The sequence below is a fragment of the Perognathus longimembris genome, chromosome 6 (assembly GCF_023159225.1).
Source record: "Perognathus longimembris pacificus isolate PPM17 chromosome 6, ASM2315922v1, whole genome shotgun sequence".
NCBI lineage: Eukaryota > Metazoa > Chordata > Mammalia > Rodentia > Heteromyidae > Perognathus > Perognathus longimembris.
This window is the reverse complement of record NC_063166.1, coordinates 23,548,606-23,570,117: the sequence shown is the minus strand read 5'-3', so window position 1 is coordinate 23,570,117 and position 21,512 is coordinate 23,548,606. Positions and strand designations below refer to the sequence as shown.

Sequence of the window (21,512 nt, the reverse complement as noted above, 5' to 3'; positions counted from 1 at the left end):
ATCAGCATACTAGATTAGCACCTATCCTAAGTGCATATGAAGATCTAGCCCCAACTAAGTCTTTTTATTCTGAACCATTTGAAATACTGGGACTGGTTCTTAGCTGATTCACACAATAAGCTAAATTGTCCCACTATTGTAATAAGCAAAATTATTCCGTAGATAAACAAACTTACCAGGTTTCTCAGACATACAAGACACACATTTGTTGTCTTCAGCATTATTAGAAACACAGCATACTGGACACTCCCAAGATCCCACAGGCCTTTTGAATTTATCTCCGAATCCTAAGCTACCAGTGGTCACAGTACAACTGGAAGCTGAAGCAGTCATTGTTTCAGGACTTTCTGAAACCACTGTCAATGTAAGGACTCGCTTCACACCAGTTCCAGGCTTCGGTGTTTCACAGGCAACACATTTTACCGCTTCAGGCTTGTTTTGCACTAAACAGGTGTCACAGTCCCAAGTTCCCGTTGCTGGTTTAAATTTGTCTCCAAAGCCTGTCCCTGATGCAGAAGTTGCTTTGCCACTTTTGCTTGGTGTCCCAATTCCAGACTGCTTAGCAGTTTCTCTTGGTGGCAATTTTGCTGCTTGGCAAGCTATACACTTATTGTCTGTTACTTTGTTCTGGACAAGACATGTATCACACTGCCAGGAGGATCCAGTTTTTAAACTTTCTCCAAATCCAATTCCACCAGAAGAAAAGGTACTTATTGCTGGTCTTGTATAAACTACTGGGCTTGTAGTAGTAGTAGGTTGAGCAGCAAGAGAATCTACCTTTGGTGATGTGAAACCTACAGCAAGGGAAGACAGTGTTTCAAATAAAAAATATAGAAAGGCTAATTAAAACACTAACTGTAACATATAGTTACGTAACCATAACTATAAATTATCTTCCTGCAACAATACACTATAATATACTCTTCTGCTCTTTTCAAGTGTTCACTTGGTTTTGCAAAATGACTCTAATATTTATATTCGTGATGCTGCCCAAGTACTACCCATAGCATCTGACTTCAGTAAAATCTGCTGAATTAAGCAGTCATTAATTATTTGATGGATGTCCCTCCAAAGCACAACACAGTGGTAAAGATTTTTTTGTACTATGCAACCAAGGCTTGCCTTACCCCTGGTCTCCCTTCCTGCCTTGGCTTTCGAAGTATAGGTGTAATCTTGAAATTAATTTTTATTCATAGTAAATTTTAAAATTGGGTTATTCAGTGACAAGTATGATAACAAAGCCCAACCAAGATGTGCCCAACTCTCTGGAAAGGCAGAGAAATGCAAAATATAATTAAGACCCAGTCTATTCTCATGTAGCATCAACTCATACTACTTAAATATAGCTATACATAAAGTTCTGAACAGTAACTCATTAACACAATTGCCCAAAATATTTTTTGAATATAATTTCAAGGAACTTTTCAGATTTTAACTATATTTTCTTCTTCTTTTAACAAAAAAGGAAAGTAAACCTAAATAATTAAGGTATTTACATGGAAAGGGCAAGAGGAATCTGTTTCCTCAGCTTTGGCAGAGGAATCTACCAAAAGTGCTCTCAGTGAAATGATCCACTCAAGAAAATGCCTTTCTAATCTGTGATTTACTTGGGACCAACTAATTTTTACACATATCAGCAACATCCACTGATGATATTTCTCCAGCCTTTAAAAGCAAAGGAAAAGAAAATTACAAAGGAAGAAAAATTTAAAGGTGGTTAGATTTCCTAGTGGTACCAAGAAATAATCCAGCTAACACAGCTGGCAAAATTTTTATAGTAATCAAATCCACTGGATTTCTTCTCCTTCCATTTTCTCACATTTTCCTAATTTCACTCAAATGAAGACTTGAAGAGTTGAAAGGAGCAGGATTATGAAAGCAAAGTATACACCTAAAACATGTAAGATAAAATTATGTATCTGATTGCCTACTACTTGGCCATTTTCTAGTACAGGGATTATAGAATTAAGGCACAAATAAACAAAATTATCTATATAACTAGACTCTAATAGGCAGCATGTATCATCCATAAAATAAGAAAGCTGTACCAAAACTATTTATCTTTGTAAATATTCTTGTAGAAACTGCCCTTGTTTTTTAAAACCTACCTCATTACACAAATACATATGCTAAGTAAATCTAAACTCAATCTGAGCTATTAGGTTTTGTAAAGGTTTTCTATTCTTTTATTATGCATCACAATAGAAACTGTGAACATCCTGGCTTCAAAATGAAAATTTATTCCTACTTGAGAATTCCTATTCATTCTTTTCAAATTATTACACATATCCTCCAGATTACTACATATTTGATTACTATACATTTGTATTTTTCTACTGAATTATATTATACTTCATGCTGTCAAAATATAAATATTACATTGGGCGCGTGTCTAACTATCAGGCAATTCATTTTTTCTCCTTTTATACCTCCACTAATATAAAACTCTTGAATTCCAAAGGTTTCTAAGATATGTCCCACAACACCTACACTCAAAAATCAACTTCCTATCAAAGTTTTTTAAATTATAACATAAATAACAGGAGGAAATCATGAGATTTTAATTAATATTTCTGGCTGTCCAGAGGCAGCTATTATCTTACCAGGGTTTTTCAGAATATCTAGAACACTTCCTTCTTTCTGGATTTTGGCAGGTCTAAAAGGGCCCTCATATTCTTCATCTCGCTTCTTACAGCTTGTACTGTTCAATGCAATGTTATCTTGAGCTGTAGTTTTTGAAATTGTAAGATATGAAAAGAAAAACACCAGACTCAAAATCAAATGCATTTTAAATATCTTACCAAAGCATTTCTTTTGGATCAATTTCTAAAACCTTATGGAAAAAGTCACCACAATTAAAAAAATAAAGAACAAGTGAATAAAAGCATATGGTTAATCAGCCATTACAAGAAGGCAAAAATACTATTTCCCATAATTTCCCCACTATCACAAAAGGGCAAATATTCTTATAACTACCAGCCAATGAATTCAGTAAAAGAACATCCAACAAACACTAGAGGCATATTGCAACTAGAGCAAGAATTCTCCCACTGAATAAATATATATATATACACACACACACACACACACACTTGACTATGCGGCAATTTAAAATATAAACACCCCTCCAAAAAACTTTAAAGGTAATTTTCAACTATACCCATTAGTTTGTATATACCAAACTCATACTATAACTAAAAATACTTTTCATGCTGGCTGATGGCTCACATTTGTAATCCTAGCTACTTAGAAGGCTGAGATCTAAGGATTGAAATTGGAAGGCAGCCCAAACAAATATAAGAGATTCATCTCCAATTAATAAGCAAAGAAACATAGAAGTGAATGCAGGGCTCAAGTGACAAGAGCACCAGCCTTCAGCAAAAAAGCTGAGAACAAGAAGGCTGAGTTTGGGGCTGGGGATATGGCCTAGTGGCAAGAGTGCTTGCCTCCTATACATGAGGCCCTGGGTTCAATTCCCCAGCACCACATATACAGAAAATGGCCAGAAGTGGCGCTGTGGCTCAAGCGGCAGAGTGCTAGCCTTGAGCAAAAAGAAGCCAGAGACAGTGTTCAGGCCCTGAGTCCAAGTCCCAGGACTGGCAAAAAAAAAAAAAAAAAAAAGGCTGAGTTCAAGCCTCAGTACTGGCACATGCGTGCGCATGCATACAAACACACACACACACAAATCCTTCAATTACAATGCTCAATGAAAATCTGCATGTTGCAGTGCTCGATAAAAAAATATAGTTACATAAATTACAGAAACAGTGACATGATGGAATACTATGCAATCATAAGTCACCCTAAGGCATGGCTGGAGGCAGGAGAAGTGATATAAAGGTTAGATTTATTTGGAACATATTGTAAATGTATAGAAAATAATGACACACACCCCCCCATAATGTAAGCTAATATTTTTTTAAGCAGTATAGCCTGGCAAAAACTGGTGACAAAGTATAAGATTTACAGTGTTCTTATCTAGATTATTAGTCCTTGATAATGGTGACAGGGACTTATTTTCCAGACCACCCAACTGGCTTCTAGTTTTTCCTTTTTCTTACAACTTTTAAGAAACAACATATTCTAAGTCTTTCAGCAGATATTTGATAACTCCTTCTAAGTAGGAAAAAAGGTCTCCACTGAGTTTCTACCTATACCATCCCCCACGTTCCCATCACATTCCTTATATACCTATCAGACTCTCACCTACATTCCCACTACATTCAGAATAAAACTCAACTCCTTTGTATGACATTTAAGAATTTTAACCACCTCATAACAAATCGTCATCCATCTGTAAAGTCTACTGTGCTTTTTCTCTTGTACCTATGCCCTTTTGCAATGACTCTTCACATGTAAAATATCCTGGATCAAATTCTTGATCTGAATAACTCAATTCAGATGATTGCTGTATTTCCGACACTGAAAAGGAAGCCACCACTACCACAAATATTTTTTTCAATTATCTGATTATTAATTTCTATCAGTGATGTTGATTTCTTCAGTTCAGAAATTATATATCACTATCTATCTGTACCATAACCAGTATAACTCTTGTCAATAAAAATGCTTATGAATCAATTAGTTCACCCAAAATTATAATGCAGACAACACTTAAATTTGTAATAAGAATCCATTTAAACAAATTTTCACCTCTCATTTTGACTACATAAAAGCAGTGGATAAAGTTGCTATTTTGACTAGCCCACTCAAAACCAATCTGTAAAATCTAAATATCCCTGAATATAATTTTTTTAAAGCATTGATGGAAAGTCATGTTTTTTGTCATGTTTTTCAGAGCTAATTTCATTCAAGTGAAGGCATTTAGAATTATCTGAGGAAAAAAACTGAAATACTCCTCTACCAGAGCACAATTAGTTTTGAGTTTTCCTTCTGTAAAAGTATGTGAGAAACTAACTTACCTGAAGTACTTCTAATTGGTTCTGAAGTACTGCTAGAGCAAGAAATTTCTGTTTTTGCAACAGGCACACTAAATGTAAATCCAATCTATAAAGAAAAAAGGTGTATTTTATCAAATTACTTTTAAATAAATTAAAAGCTTAATTTAATTACAAGTTTTAAAAATACATGAATTGTTATTTCAAATCTCTAGTATAGTTTGAATTCCTAGTACACCGGGGGCTGGGGGGACAACTTTTGAGATTAAGGCAGAACTGCTTGAAGCCAGGAGTTGAGTCTAACTGGGGCAATATAGCAAGACCCTATTTGAATGAATAAGTGAATGAATGAAAGAATGAAGGGATATTAAGCTGACATTTTCTTACACTCATGTGATGTCACAATTTGAGAACATTTTTAATTTCTTGGGTATTTTTTCTTTGAAAACAATGAATGGCATGTTCCTAATGCCTAGTTCTGTTCCTGAATGCTTTTTTTTTTTTTAATACAAAGCACAAGACTTTTGAGGAAACCCACAGATTTCAGAGATGCAGTGAGGAAATTATATTTCATCTGTTGCACCTATTTCTGATAGAAAACAAAGGCAATCAAATTGAAGAACATCATGTTAAAATGTGCCAAATGTAGAATAGCCTGAGGAAACAATATACAATATGACAAAACAACCCAGAACTTTATTAAAGAGGATTCAAGAGACATATCAACAACTAAATACAGCATGATGTAGTTAGTAATGTCCTTGTTTTTAATGGGATCCAGGACCAACAAAAATAAAAATGCAATTAAAAGACATTCTGGAAATGACAAGGAAATATATGAACTATATCATATCATACTACCTTTTCTGGATATAGGTATTGAATTAATGCAAAGAAATATCCTTTTACTTAGAGGATACATAGGAAAGTATTTAGGTACCAAAATGTCTGCATTTTAACTGTCAAATGGCACAGGAGAAAATGCATACAATAAATACATGTATATACAATTATTCATTTAAGCTTTTTGCACTGAACCTTTTTCTCAATTCAAGAAAAATCAGTGTTTTTATTAACAAGGGCATATAAAAGAATGACAAAAATACAGCATCACTTTGAAATCAATAAACATAAAATGTTCCTTGCTTGCTACTTACAGATGGTGGAGGTAGTAGTACATCTGCCTCAGTAGATTTTACAATTGGAGATGAAAATCTGAACATAGGACTGCCAGTGCTGCCTGGGGAGGTCATTTGTACCTAATTTCCCATATAATTAAGAAATGACAAAAAAAAAGAGCAACTCAGAAAAATAGACCCAAGAAAATTATTTCTAAGAAATTAATAGCATTCTTTTGCCTTTTAAAGATAATGTTACCATCTGAAAAAAAACAATGAAAAGTGACTTGCCATATAAAATCTGGCTTCCTCATAGAAGAGAAATACACATGATCATAGATGGATTCTAGTCAAAGGAAAGAGTAACATCTATACACATGTTTAGAAAAAGAGCTAAGGAAATGCTAGGAACAGATTAAAGGTATTCAAGAATACTCCCATTATATTTACACATGTTTGAAAGAATACTTTTTTTGAGAAAATAATTTATCAGTTCTCTGGGGCTAAGGTATAACTAATTACTCAATGGTATAGTATTTCCCTAAAATATAAGACCCTGAGATTCAATTCCCAGCAAAGAAGAAAAAAGCAAAACTGAAACACCTCTCCATTTCAATCTTACTGTGAGTCATTAATTTCCATAAAGAAAATCACTGGTTTAAAACAAATATTCTATTTGTAAAGTTAAATCCTAAGAATAAAAATCACTTAATTGTACATGGTTTTGTACCTTGTTTGTCAATGATTGAGAAGGGCTGATGGGCGAGGGAGAGGAAGTTGTATTCACAGGAGAGCTAAAATTGAAGGTAGGAAGTGAAGAACTGTTGATTGGTAGAGAGATTTTCGGTAACACTGGTACTTCCATTTCCTAAAACAATAATTTACAATGATTTATGTCAGTTATTTATTTCTATTTATTTTCAGGTAGAACTGACTAATAGGCAAAGGCAATACTGTCCAATTGTAACAAAATAGACCCAAATTTTAAAATATAATCAGATTTGAATACCAGCTGTGCTACTCACCATCACATCATCTGACTTTGAAAAAGAATTACCCTTAGCACCAATTTTCTACTTCAAAGAACTTGAGAGAAACTTAGATAGGATAAATATACAGCATATGTAATGTATAACCTTTGTATGTAATACAAGCACTTTATAGCCACTAGAAAGCTGGGTTTGGTGACACACACATGCAATTTCAGCACTCAGGAGGCTGAATGAAGCAGGAGAAATAGTTTGAGGCCATCCTGGGCTACATACTTAGGAAGGCTGTCATAATAAACAGGGGAGAAAGAGAGAAAGAAAAGAGAACCAGCCACTCTATGTGGGTTTTTAAAGTCACAACCCACAAGTCTGGTGAACAGTATTGTTTTCCTGCCTTGAGTCTCTAAAGACTCAGATTAAAAGCACACAACAGTTCCGCATCTACTAGTGAAGTAGCTTGTATACAATCTATGCTCTGACAGATGAACTGTGGGAGAAAATAAAGCAAAAAGCTATCTGGAAACATTGGAAAACAACCAACCAAAAGAAAGAGAAACTAAATGGAAAATAACAAAAGAGGAGAAAGGCTTTGAGTAAGCTCTAACACTGGACAATGAAGTTCTTAGAAAACTGCAACCTGGTGAGTAGTGAAATCAAAGGACAATTTGCACTGATCATAGCAGCTAGAAAATTAAGAAAAATGTACAAGCTAAGAGGTACAGAACAGGAAGCTCAAAAGACTTTTAATAAACAACAAAGCATAAAAGACAATGCTAGAAGTATTTTATAGCCAACCTCAAACAACCCTCTTGATTTTTGACAATGAAAAATTCTATATTGGGGAAAACAAATGGTGTTAGGTAACTGGATAACCAAATGTAGAGCACAGAAACTGGATCCGTATTCTCTCACCCTACTTAAAAAAAAAAATTAATTCACCAGCCACTGGTGGCTCATGCCTGTAATCCTAACTACTCAGCAGGCCAAGATCCGTGTAGTTTGAAGCCAGCCCAAGCAGAAAAGTCCCCAGGGGACTCTTATTTCCAATTAGCCACCAGGAAACCAGAAGTGAAGTTGTGGCCAAACTGGTAAAGCACTACAGCCTTAAGCAAAAGAGCTTAGGGACAGTGCCCAGGCCCTGAGTTCAAGCCCCAGGACCAGTATGTGAGCACAGGTGTGAGAGTGTATGTGTATATATGAATGTGCACACACCATGAATACGCCATGAATGTGTAATATACTGTGGATACTTGATTCGTTCTTCCCAGAAAGCCTCCCAACTTCTAAAGACAAATTGCTATTCAACTAATCTAGATGTTTTACAATACTAAATTCAAGCATATTTATGGTTTGGGAATATTTCCTATCTTGTATCTCCTTGTCTGGTCACCATATGCTCTGAAGGAGGCTAATTTTCACACAAGAGCAAGTAAACACTCAGCAGATCACACAATTTAAAAACAACTGATGATAGCACAATGCCAAGTGTATCTCTCCACATTAACTGAGCTGTATAAGTGCTATGCTTAACAATTTAAAATTTTTGCTTTGGAGATTTCATTTTTTAAAATTCATTTTTGACTATGCTTAGTCAGAACCACATGAAATAAATCCACATATAAGCAAGCTTACAGTATTATGTAGCTTGTCAGTGAGAAATACCCTGCAGACACAAGCTAATGCCATTTTCTAGGTAAGAAAACCCAGGAAGGTAAAGAGATTGAATTAACCAAAGTTACTCAGCTAGTAAGTGGCTAGTTGTATGTAACAAGAGCAAGCAATTAAATCTCCCTAAACTCAGTTTTACTACATACTACTTACCTAGTTCTTTATTAGTAAGCTTTTAACAAAAACCTAGATTCCAATCACAGTAGAGTCAAAAGACAAGTTTACAATCCTTACAAATTTTTATCAAAGGTCAAAGCTAAAACAAACTCTCACATTGCAAAACATTTTAAATATCGATTTCTATTGACATTATTTAATGACCCAAAAATACACTTAATAACAGTATCTGAAATTAACATAATCTACATGCCACTAAAAATAAATTTCTTCCATTTGCCCTTTCTGGAAGGCCCATTAAAATACTCATCAAGAAAATGAATCATTTTATGGAAAAGCTCCACTAACTACAAGTGAATCAGTGTTAGAGCAAGTGAACAAAAAAGCAACACTGTATTCAAAGTAACTATAGACGAGTGTACAAATCTATTTTATCAAAATAACAAAGGAAACAGAAAATGTGAGGCAGCCAGCCCATTAGTACCTCTTCCCTTAGAAATGTGGAGACTATAACTCCAATGTGGAAAAGAGCCAGGAATAAGTTAGGGGGTGAAGGATCCTGGGATGGAAATTGGCAGTTGGCTAGAGTGGGTTGGGGGAGGGGAAGAGAATGACGGGAATGTTTAAAGAGCTCATTAATTAGTATACCAAACAACAAACAAGGGGCTGGGGATATAGCCTAGTGGCAAGAGTGCCTGCCTCGGATACACGAGGCCCTAGGTTCGATTCCCCAACACCACATATACAGAAAACGGCCAGAAGCGGCGCTGTGGCTCAAGTGGCAGAGTGCTAGCCTTGAGCGGGAAGAAGCCAGGGACAGTGCTCAGGCCCTGAGTCCAAGGCCCAGGACTGGCCAAAAAAATTAAAAAAAAAAAACAAAAAAAACAACAAACAAGAAAATTAAAACCCCAAACCCATCTCAATACACTAAAACACATATATATGTAAGATGATTTCAATTAAAGATAATCTGAGCTTCAGCTTAAAATCTTAGAAATTTTATCCTTAAAAACTGAATGATGAGGGCTGGGACATGGCCTAGTGGCAAGAGTGCTTGCCTTGTATACATGAGGCCCTGGGTTCGATTCCCCAGCACCACATACACAGAAAATGGCCAGAAGTGGCGCTGTGGCTCAAGTGGCAGAGTACTAGCCTTGAGCAAGAAGAAGGCAGGGACAGTGCTCAGGCCCTGAGTCCAAGCCCCAGGACTGGCCAAAAAAAAAAAAAAAAAAAAAACTGAATGATGAGCAAAACATACAGCTTATCATTTGGTAACAACAAACTAAAAATAACATTTTGCTCATCAAGGAGTAATAAGTAAACTTCAAGCACTCAAGACTCGGAGGTTTTTCAATGATAGTATACACATATATTTCCTTTCTTCAGAACACTCCAGAAGCAGAGTGATGAGCAGAATTTATGGAAAAGACAGAGTCTCCAAAGAGGAAATAAGCCAAGGCTCTTAGCATAATCGAACCACCATAGCAAGACACACTATATGACGAAATCCAATTGCCCAAGGAGTCGTTATTCTGGTAATCCAGAAGGCACAACTACTGAACTTGAAATAGGAAAAAGGGAAGACAAAACCTTTTGCTGCTCTCTCTATCCACAAAAACCTGCAAACCAGAATGCTAATGGATATGAAGAACCTAATAATAAGACCTAAAACAGCTTCAATCAAAACATAAATTCAACTAACAGAATACAAATGTTAAGATGAAAAATGCACTCCCTAACACAATCTTGGGCAAAGGAGGATACAAATGAAATTTCAACTGAAAACAAGTGACATATCGAAGTATGATATATGGAAGCTTAAGTCTTTTTCTTCCTTAAAAAATAAAAGAGAAAGTAGTGCTAAATGACCCAGCTAGATTGGAAACACTTATTAATGAACCAATTTTCAATTAGTTTCTATCTCTTGCAAACGTTTAAGGTCAAAATAAGTAATTTCTGTGTTTTTTTTTTCAGTCGTGGGGCTTGACACTGTCCCTGTACTCTTCAGCTCAAGGCTAGCACAGCCACAGCGCCACTTCCAGTTTTCTGGTGGTTAACTGGAGAGAAATCTCATGGACCTTCCTGCCCAGGCTGGCTTTGAACTGTGATCTTCAGTTCTCAGCCTCAAGGATTACAGGCATGAGCTACCAGCATCCGGCAATAAGTAGCTTTTCTTAATTTAAAAAAAAAAAAAAATGACCCCACAGAAAAAGAGAAGAAAAATCCAAATCAGTTACTAATGGCTCACACATGTAATCCTAGCTACTGAGTCTGAACATTGCAGTTTGAAGCAAGAAAGTCCATGACATCCTTATCTCCAAATAACAACCCCCCCCCAAAAAATGCAGGAACAGAACTGTGGAACAAGTGGTAGAGTGCGAGCCTTGAACCAAAAAGCTCAGAAATAGCACTCATGCCCTGAGTCCAAGCCCTAGGACAAATACCAAAAAAAGAACAATGTCCAAATGGTCAAAAAGCATACCAAAAAAGATATACTTTCCCCAATAAGCAAGGAAATGGAAAATAAAACTGATAGTATATTTCATATTCATCATATTGAGAAAAAACCTCAAAAGCCATCACATAGTGGTCAGAATTTTAAAAAATTAGACCTACCTACTGTCATGTGAAGTGTTAAAATGTAAAATTATCTACATATAAATATGTGGCATCCCTATATTCCAACAACCCCGTTCCTAGATGAACAATCTAGCAAAAATATTGCATACAAGCATAAGTATTTACTATAGCACATGTTAAGAATCAACCCAACTGTACCCTGGTGGTAGCATAAATTATTAAAAAAATCTTCACATTGGATAAATATATAGCAGTAAATTAAATAACTTACTTTTCATACCATAACAAAAGTGAAAAAAAGAAATAGAGAAAAGGGCAAATGAGAAAAATACAGCCTTAACCATTCCTATATGTTCTAGAAGCAGGAAAAACTATAAATAGGCCAATGATCAAATAATGGATAATTTGGAGAATGATGATATTTGTTTCATTTGACAATATTCATGAAATTTGGGGATCCAAGTAAAGGCATATTTATTTAATGGCATATTATTATTCTTCAGTATCACCCCCATTCCTTTATTATTTTTTTTTTTTTTTGCCAGTTCTGGGGCTTGAACTCAGGGCCTGAACATTATCCCTGGCTTCTTTTTGCTCAAGGCTAGCACTTGAGCCACAGTGCCACTTCTGACTTTTGCTACATGTGGTGCTGAAGAATTGACCCAGGGCTTCATGTATGCAAGGCAAGCACTCTACCACTAGGCCATATTCCCAGCTCCTCCTATCTTTTAAGGTCTCCCTAACACTACTTCCAAGCTTTGAACCCAACTTCACGGGTATAAAGAACACAGAAGCCTACCTCTTCCTCTGGAGGTTTAGAAGCAACAAAACGTGTTCTCTCTCGTCTCATCTTGCCACCTCCACCACCTACTACTCCAGATGATAAGCCATTGGTTGCAGGAATACTGAAATTTGGGTACGAAAAGCTACTAGCAAATAAAAAGAAAATTAAAACAATATAGTATTAGGGCGTATAACTTGAATGAATACTTACAAAAAAACCTGATAAGTTGTGCAGCAGAATGATTTTTAAAATATGGATTATGTGTATAAGGTTCTACTATTTATTTTCTTCATCTTCAACAAATTTATAAATGAAATATTGATCTTATAAAGAAATCTAGCTGCATGTGAACTGACATACCTTTCGTGTTCTCTATTTTGTCTTGATGTTGTTTTTTCATACATAGTCTAGAAAAAGGAAAAAAAGAGGTGATTACTATATAATTTTTGCCAGAGATTGAAAAGTACTATATACCACTGAGCTACCACCCCAGCCCTACTTGTTTAATTATCATCCATCTTCCTAGGAATTTTATTGTTTGAAATCGGAGATTTAATGGAGGGTTTTTTTTTGTGGGTTTTTTTTTTTTTTTGGGGGGGGGGGTTGTCCTGGGGCTTAAACTCAAGGCTCAAGGCTAATGCTCTAGCAACGTGAGCCACAACTCCACTTCAAGCTTTTTGCTGGCATTTAACTGGAGATAAACATCTCACAAACTTTCCTTCCTGCACAGTGGCATCAAGATCTTCCAATTTCTTCCTCCTAAGTAGCTAGGATTACAGGTATGAGCTACTAGTGGCGGGGTTTAAGTTAATAAACCTTGAAATTTCCAATTTAAACCTTATCTTCTGAGTGGCAATCAAGAGTTTTATGTATTTCCAAAATGTTACTGATCACATATGTCTCTGAACAAAATCACAGTACATAATAAACAAAGTCAATACACTTACTAGCCTGAAAATATTTTTACTGATCTACTTGCCCTGTTAAATGTACAAACAAGACTATTTTTTGCAAGATTATTTTTTAAAAGTCCTTCCACTCAAAAGAAATCAATGTCCCTGGAGAAATAGGTGACTAAAGGGCTGGAAATATATAAGTTGAACCTAGTTTACCTTGTAATATCAAAAACAAAGTACTTAAAACATGAAAGGAATATATGTTAAAGGAACACAGGAGCCAATTCAAAGGGAAAGCAAGAGGACAAGGTAACAAAAGAATGATTTACTGAATTTAAGAATTCTGATCAATATCAAAAAGTATATAGATTAAAAACTAAGGGAGGGGCTGGGGATATGGCCTAGTGGCAAGAGTACTTGCCTCGTATACATGAGGCCCTGGGTTCGATTCTCCAGCACCACATATACAGAAAACGGCCAGATGTGGTGCTGTGGCTCAAGTGGCAGAGTGCTAGCCTTGAGCAAAAAGAAGCCAGGGATAGTGCTCAGGCACTGAATTCAAGGCCCAGGACTAGCCAAAAAAAAAAAAAAAAAAACTAAGGGAAATTTTTCCTTATACTAAATGCCTATTAACTATATGTAAAGGCATAGTAGAATCAGAAAAACACAAGAGCCATCAGCACCTGGCTATGCCCGGAGTTTTATCTCAGCACCAAAGCAAAAAAACAAACTCACAAATCTAAAGATCCAAAATTATGTTCCAAATACCTATATATTTAAAGCTAATGAAAAATTGTGATAAAGACAATTGTGAAAAAAATGTTAATGGCCAATAAATCAAGATGAGTATATACATGGGGAATTACTGCACTACCAATTATAATTTCCAAGTTTGGAGTTTTAAAAGCAAATTCTTACAAGGTCAAGTGAGTACAGCATAAACAGTATGTTAAGGATGCTCAATGAACATTTTTAAATGACACAGAAAATGGATAAATGGTATTTTATTAGACAACTGGCCTTATCTCTTCAAACACCAATTAGCCCAGCAACTCCATTCCTAGGCATAGACCCAAGAGAAATGTCTGACAAAAAAAAGGCATGTCAAAGACTACATGTTGGAAATCTATTTCCAGATGATTCAATAACAACACAAATAAAACAAGCTGGGCACAAACTTACCTATACAATGAATAATTGCTTACCACTAAATACTAATTTAGAATTGTTCAAGATAAATGCCATTTTAAAAGCACGCTGATTCTTTATCATCACTACTTGACAAACTACATTTTTCAACAGACTGTATTGTGACAAAGTACTTGTATTTTATATTATTTATTCTTACTCATTTCAACCAATATTCAAAGACTGGTAAAATAAATAAAGACTGGTAAAAACAAACATATACTCACACTGTGCTTTTTATCTATCCTTTCATTCGTCTTCCTTAATTCACCAGATGGGGTTAGAGATGGTCTAAAATAGACAGTCCTATTTGTTGCTATGGAAACTGGCTTTGGGGTCATAAGTCTCTGAACAGGGGGATACTGAGAGTCCACCTTATAAGTAAACAGAAATCAAAGACAAATACTTTCATATATGAATGGCTTAGATCTAAATTATTCCTCAATAGCTAATGTGACCTAGATACACTCAGTATTTCCTAGAGAAATCACAGACAGATGTAAATATACTTGGAAGTAGTTATTATCAAATGGTATGTTATTGACTCTACGCATACACACACGCACACACAAAATTCTAAGCAATTCCATAGTAGACTTGATAACTCTTCACATAAAAATGTGTGTACACAAATCAGCTTCTACAGGAAGAATTTTGAATATATGATTAATACATGACTAAAAATTCATATGTCCCCCAAATTAGTTCTTAATTCCTAAAAACATTACCAAATCCTTCTCCAAGCTAGTTTCTTCCTTTATAAACCAAACCAAGCCTGACAATATAAATTGGTAAAACATGTCAAGACTGAAGTCTTTCTGAAATGAGCTGATTTTATTGTCTAACTACACAAGAGTTTCATTAGTAGTGCTGTGCTTCACTCAAACAATGGTATGAATAGGGTCCTTTCACTCAGCAACAGCTGTGAACAATGTTGCTTTCCAAGTCCAAGTCTCAGTAGGTTACTAGTTCTTCTTTAAATCCTTTTAATAAGTGATTCTAAAACTCAAGTCTATTTTGTAGACTGTTCTTATTACATCTATGATACACAAACTATAATACTGAATTCTGGCTTTTTTATTTCCCAGCACTCATTAACAAACTTATTTAAACTATAGGCAACCATTAAGAATCTTCTAATTAGTAAGTTAACATTATGCTAGTCTTAAATTTTTACTTTTTAAATAACTGACTATGTTGGGTCTAAAAAGTTAACTGCTTAATCCTGCAATGGCAGGTAATAAGTTTTCCTTCTTCAATTACCAACACCTATATAATCCTAAAAACTGAGAATACTGTTCTAAGAAAAAAATTAATTTTAGCTTTCTACTTTATTAATTTCAGTAAGAATAATTTACCAACCTCTCATATCTAACCCCCAAGTAATAATTCAGGTAACTATAATAATTTTACTCATTATATAGGGTAGCTTAATGCTGCAATAAATGTTTCCACAAGTTACAATCAAGGAGTCTGTGCTTTTCTAGGGAATATTTAACCAATGATAAATATAGCTAACCAAAAAAAGTAGGTAATTGACTATTTTCGTGCAAATTATCTTATTTTTCCTGACAATATCCTTGAAAGTTAATTTGAACCACACAGAATACTGAAAGGGGGTCTGTGAATATGGCCTAGTGGCAAGAGTGCTTGCCTCGTATACATGAAGCCCTGGGTTCGATTCCCCAGCACCACATATATAGAGAAAGGCCAGAAGTGGCGCTGTGACTCAAGTAGCAGAGTGCTAGCCTTGAGCAAAAAGAAGCCAGGGACAGTGCTCAGGCCGAGTCCACGCCCCCAGACTGGCAACAAAAAACAAAACAAATAAAAAAATAATTAGCCATGATATCCTGGTTAACTGATAAAATTGTCCAAACTGAAATTCTATCACAACAGATTTTGGTTTGTTTTATTTTTTGCCAGTCCCAGGGCCTGAGCACTGTCCCTTGTTTCTTTTTGCTCAAGGCTAGCACTCTGTCACTTGAGCCACAGGGCCACTTCCAGCTGTTTCTGCACTTGTGGTGCTGAGGAATCGAACCCAGGGCTTCACGTATGCAAGGCAAGCACTCTACCACTAAGCCACATTCCCAGCCCTTTATCACAACAGATTTGACACCATGTTGGCTGATGTGGAAATTTTTCAAAGATAAGTTTTCAAATGAAAACTTTTGCAGTGTCAGGAATACAATGAAAAGCTAATCAAAAACTACTAAATGACACCTATGGAAACACAGCCTTAAGGCTATGAGATTAGTATTCTGAATGTATCTAATTTTTCAAGATATTCCCTAATGAAAATCAGCCAAATGCACACTTCTGACTTTATATGTAACAATATTACTAGCACTTTAAATAATTAACTTACCTTTTCTGTTTTGGCCTGAAAAACTGTAGTATCTATCCCACTTCTATTGAAAGGCTGAAAAAATAAATTACTATTAATTAGAATGGATGGGAAACTGTAAAAAATGACTTGTATCATGTAACAGGTTTAAAGCCAACTTACAAAATTTAGAGAAGAAACAGCAGATGGAATTCTTTTTGCATCCTGTTAATTTAAAATAACATAATTTATTTTTGTGAAATAAGTTTCATTACACATTTCTATATTCAATTGTACTTTTAACAACTTACTGCTAGAGGGCTTGACATCTTCTCTAAAGACTGCAATATCCGTCGAGCTGTGGAACTGGTCACACCGTAAGATTGTGCATTAAGCTGCTTAGCTTTCATCTGTCTTCTAACTGGTGCCTGTAAACCAAACTCTATTAATACTTATTGGAATGTAAAAACCTAAGGCACAAATACCATGTGTTGAACATAAAAAACAGAATGGATGTCCAAAGTGAAACAAGATTAGTATGTTATAGCAATTTATCCCTAAAAGGATGATTAAATGAAATATAACACCATTCTAAAGAAAAATTTGTTAGTTATAGTTTCATTGTAGAAATGGGACAACTAGCAAAAAGTTTTAGTAGTACTTTAATTCATTTACTCTGGATATTTTTATCATAAAACATTAATGAAAATGAATTAAAATATCTACCATACTGACTTTCAAGTACCATTTAATTTACTAAGTTCCAAGATACTGTACTCTACTGGCTTCTTATGGTCTCTGTTCACTAAGACAATGGAACTGAGTTAGTGACTCTGTAATCTCAGCTCTTCAGCCTAGAAAAGTAGGTCCTAAATAGTAATTATAGAGCCAGAGTATTAGATCAGTGGCAAAGTATTTGCCCTCTGAATATGGGTAGGAAGAGAGGTGCTGATGAAATCTACCTAATGTAAATTAAATATGTTGAAAGCCTATGTGAATGAATGATTCTCAAGGTATTAATATACCACTTCACATTCAAAAGTACAGGGCTGAGCTGGAGGCATGCCTCAAGCAATAAGAATGCCTAGCCTAGAAAGCACAAAGCCATCTAGTAAACTGTAGTACTGCTTCCTTCCCTCCCTACCACTTCCCCAAAAAAGGAAAATAAAAAAGCATGAAGCTTTGGCTATACACAGTGTTAAATGCCTATAATCAGAACTTGTTAGGTTGAGTGAGGCAAAAGGATTTTAAGTTAGAGGCCAGCTTGGGCTACCTACTAGACTCTCTCAAAGAAAAAGGCAGGAGAGGAGGGGAGTTCAACCATTCTACTCCACCAAACTAACCTGATAAGGTGTATTTCGTAGTTTGGACTGTCTTGCAGCTGCTGCTGCCCCCCCATACGTTGTTTTTCCTGGATAGAAAGGAGAATCTCCAAGCTGACTTGCTTTAAGAATTGAAGAATTCCCAAGTGACTATACAAGAAACACAACGACAGAAATGGTGAGCAAAAATGCCTAAGAAAATGCTTAATTTAATCACCTTAGTGATTAAATCCAATCCAGGTAGTACTTACAGGGGACAGTGTTCCAAAGGCAGACAAGTTAAATGCTGGTTTTTTTGAGCTGGTGGCAGTATGCTGTGAGAGTGAATGAGAACGATCAGCTTCTGGGGACCAAAGAGGTGGCAAGGAAGTGTTCTTTGAAACTGCTATGTCTGAAACAAAAGTACAAAATTTACAATAGTACCAATTATAGGACCCTAGATTTTTATAAAGAAAAATGAAAAGTAAAAGTCTGAAAAAAATCATCCCTAAAATTAAATTTTCTTAGGTACCAAACTTGCAATCAACTTAAGTAAGAATACCTTTATCAGAAGCTCTTGAAGAAAAACCACTGGTGGTTGAGATGTTATCGTCATCATGCTGAGAGGTAGAATCTTTAATTTCCTTTACAAGGGAAAATCCAGAACTGCCGATTGGGAACGCAGAGGATGTGGATGGCTGACAGTGTAATGCAGGGGTTTCCAACATGGAGAAATTCAGGTGACTCCGATGAAGAGAAGGCCTTGTTAATACATCTGGATAATTTGAAGCAGTACTGGTTGTTGATGGTTCTTAAAAGAAGAGCAATAGTAAGACTACGTTATAGACTAAACAAGGTCATATTATCTGTAAATTTGCATTAGCCATAAATGTCTTGTTTATAGGAGTATAGCTATAATTACCATGGTGAACATTTTGTTTAAAAAAAAAAAGTATAACTGCTGAACACTAGTGGCTCATGCCTATAATCCTAGCTACTCAGGAGGCTGAGATCTAAAGATCAAAATTCAAAGCCAGAGAAGCAAAGTCTGTGAGGTTTTGTGTAGATTATGGGGCTTAAACTCAAGGGTCTGGGCCTTGTCTCTGAACTCTTCTGCTCAAGGCTCTTCCAATTTGAGCCACAGCCCTACTTCCAGTTTTCTGGTGGTTAACTGAAGAGTCCCATGGACTATGCTGTCCAAACTGTCTTTAAACCGTGATGCTCAGATCTCAATCTCTAGAGTAGCTAGGATTATAGGGGTGAGCTACCAGCACCCTTCAAGTCTTTGTGATTCTTATCTCCAATTAATCACTAAAATGTCAGAAGTAGCCGTGTGGCTCTAGTGATAGAGCTCCACCCCAGGGCAGAAAAATCAAGGGGGGGGGGGGGGGGCTGGGATTGTGGTTTAGTGGTAGCATGCTTACCTAGCATGCATGAAGCCCTGGGTTCGATTCCTCAGCACCACATAAACAGAAAAAGCTGGAAGTAGCACTGTGGCTCAAGAGGTAGAGTGCTAGCCCTGAGCAAAAAAACAAGTCAGGACAGTGCTCAGGCCCTGAGTCCCAAGCCCCAGGACTGGTAAAAAAGAAAAAGAAAAAAAAGAAAAATCCAGTGAGAGCTTGGGCTCTGAGTTTAATGAGAACTGGAGGGCCTAAGTTCTAGCCCAGTACAGCACAAGGGGGAGGAAACAGGGAATCCAAACAAGATGAAAGCATAACCACAGGGCTGGGGATATGGCCTAATGGCAAGAGTTCTTGCCTCGTATACATGAGGCCCTGGGTTCAATTCCCCAGCACCACATGTAGAGAAAACGGCCCGAGTGCTAGCCTTGAGAAAGAAGAAGCCAGGGACTTGTCTCAGGGACTGAGTCCAAGCCCCAGGACTGGCAAAAAATAAAATTAAATTTAAAAAAAGCATAACCACAGAATGGAAGGACATGCCTACAAATCACAATAAGAGACTTTATACATGATATATAAGCTATCTTACAATTAAATAAAAACACAACCAAATTAAGAAATGGGAAAAAGGGTTAAACAGCCATTTCATGAAATGATCAATAGATGCATCAAAAAAACACAAAATCACAATGATACCACTACTGTCACTAGGAGAGCTATAATACACTGAAAATAATATAAAGACGTAATAACATATGTTACATATTATGTACTATTTATCATCTATACGTAAATGATATAGCATGATATATAATAATAAATTTAAAATAAGTACTGGTAAGTATATTAAGTTAGAACTTTCATATTCTGTGGGTAGGAAGGTAAGATGGTACAGCTAACTATAAAATAGTTTGGCAATCCCTTATTACTAACATACAGTAAAAGAATTACTATATGACTCAGTAATTTTAATGTAAACAAAAACATATTCATAGAAGTACTATTTATACTCTTTTAAGTAAAAACAACCGAAATGCCTACCACCTGATGAATGGACAAAGAAAATTGTTTATCCATCTAACAGAATACTGTCTGACAATAAGAGAAACAATGTTCTAATATGTGACAGTATGTATGAACTTTGAATACATCATGCTAAGTGAACAAAGTAAGTTAGCAAAAAGCAGAGTATTGCTGGCTCACACTTGTAAACCTAATTGTTCCAGAGGCTGAGATCTGAGGATCATGATTTGAAACCAGTCAGGGCAGCAAAGTCTATGAGACCCATCTCCAAATTTATAACCAGAATGTCAGAAGTAGAACCCAAATACAGAAAGTGTAGTAGTTTCTGGGAACTCCCAAATAGGAAAATGGGGAGCCACCACTAATAAAAATGAGGCTTCTTATAGAGTAACAAAATGTTCTAAAAATCAATGATGTAATTGTAACTATAGAATTCTGAGAATAAAACCTACTAAAATGTAATCTTTTCCCCTCATCAGCATAGATCATAGCTTACAATCTTCCTGCCTTAGCCTCCCCTAAGCAGTGGGATTACAGGTGTGTGCCACCAGGGCAGGCTCCTCAATCATATACTCTAAATAGATGTGTTTTATGGAATTTGAATATATCTCAATAAAGCTGTAACAGACAAAGCTAAACAAGAGAGTATGTCTGAATTTAAGAGTTATAAACCTTGCCAATTAATTGCTAAGTAAATCCAAAACAGCTCAAACTTTACATGTAGTCATTTAACTGCAAGATTAATGTGGGATGGCCCAGTTGTAGGTGGACTGGACAGGAACCCACTAACTGCAGTTACGCTCAAATTCATGTGTTGTGAGGACACCATCAGTTTCACTTTAACTTTTTTATACTGCTCACTTAGCTTCAGGATATAGTCTAGACTCCCACTTTTTTTTTTTTAAGATGAAGTCAGTATCACTCTCAAACTTACAAGGTCAAGCAATCCATCATCTTACCCTCCCTAGTATCTAGGACTGTAGACATGTATCACCACACCCTGCTTATTCTTTTTTAGAAAACTTATAAACAGGAGAAAATATATTATCTTCCCAGAGATGCATGACTAATATTTTTAGTATGAAAACATCAAACTTATTGTCTATCATCAAACTGTGTTCTATTAACTGATTCATCAATCTTTCTTAATGAACAGACAGCTGATTAAAGTATACCCAATGTGATAAACTTGATCATATGTGGTTTTTGAACTCCTTGGTCAGATTT

The 21,512-nt window shown here is 35.8% G+C and overlaps 1 protein-coding gene across 1 annotated transcript in view; it reads right to left on the bottom strand.

The window, feature by feature from the left end:
* Nup153 (nucleoporin 153) overlaps window positions 1-21,512 on the bottom strand; it is a 51,212-nt gene that overhangs the window by 15,708 nt on the left and 13,992 nt on the right. The window contains exons 3-16 of the mRNA XM_048348416.1: window positions 18,425-18,673; window positions 18,135-18,274; window positions 17,905-18,033; window positions 16,873-16,989; window positions 16,745-16,786; window positions 16,604-16,657; window positions 14,466-14,612; window positions 12,515-12,561; window positions 12,170-12,299; window positions 6,747-6,884; window positions 6,056-6,157; window positions 4,923-5,007; window positions 2,604-2,726; window positions 177-794 (exon numbers count right to left, since the gene is read on the bottom strand). Coding sequence (XP_048204373.1) covers window positions 177-794; window positions 2,604-2,726; window positions 4,923-5,007; window positions 6,056-6,157; window positions 6,747-6,884; window positions 12,170-12,299; window positions 12,515-12,561; window positions 14,466-14,612; window positions 16,604-16,657; window positions 16,745-16,786; window positions 16,873-16,989; window positions 17,905-18,033; window positions 18,135-18,274; window positions 18,425-18,673 — 2,121 coding nt within the window. The remainder of the gene's footprint in view (window positions 1-176; window positions 795-2,603; window positions 2,727-4,922; window positions 5,008-6,055; window positions 6,158-6,746; window positions 6,885-12,169; window positions 12,300-12,514; window positions 12,562-14,465; window positions 14,613-16,603; window positions 16,658-16,744; window positions 16,787-16,872; window positions 16,990-17,904; window positions 18,034-18,134; window positions 18,275-18,424; window positions 18,674-21,512) is intronic.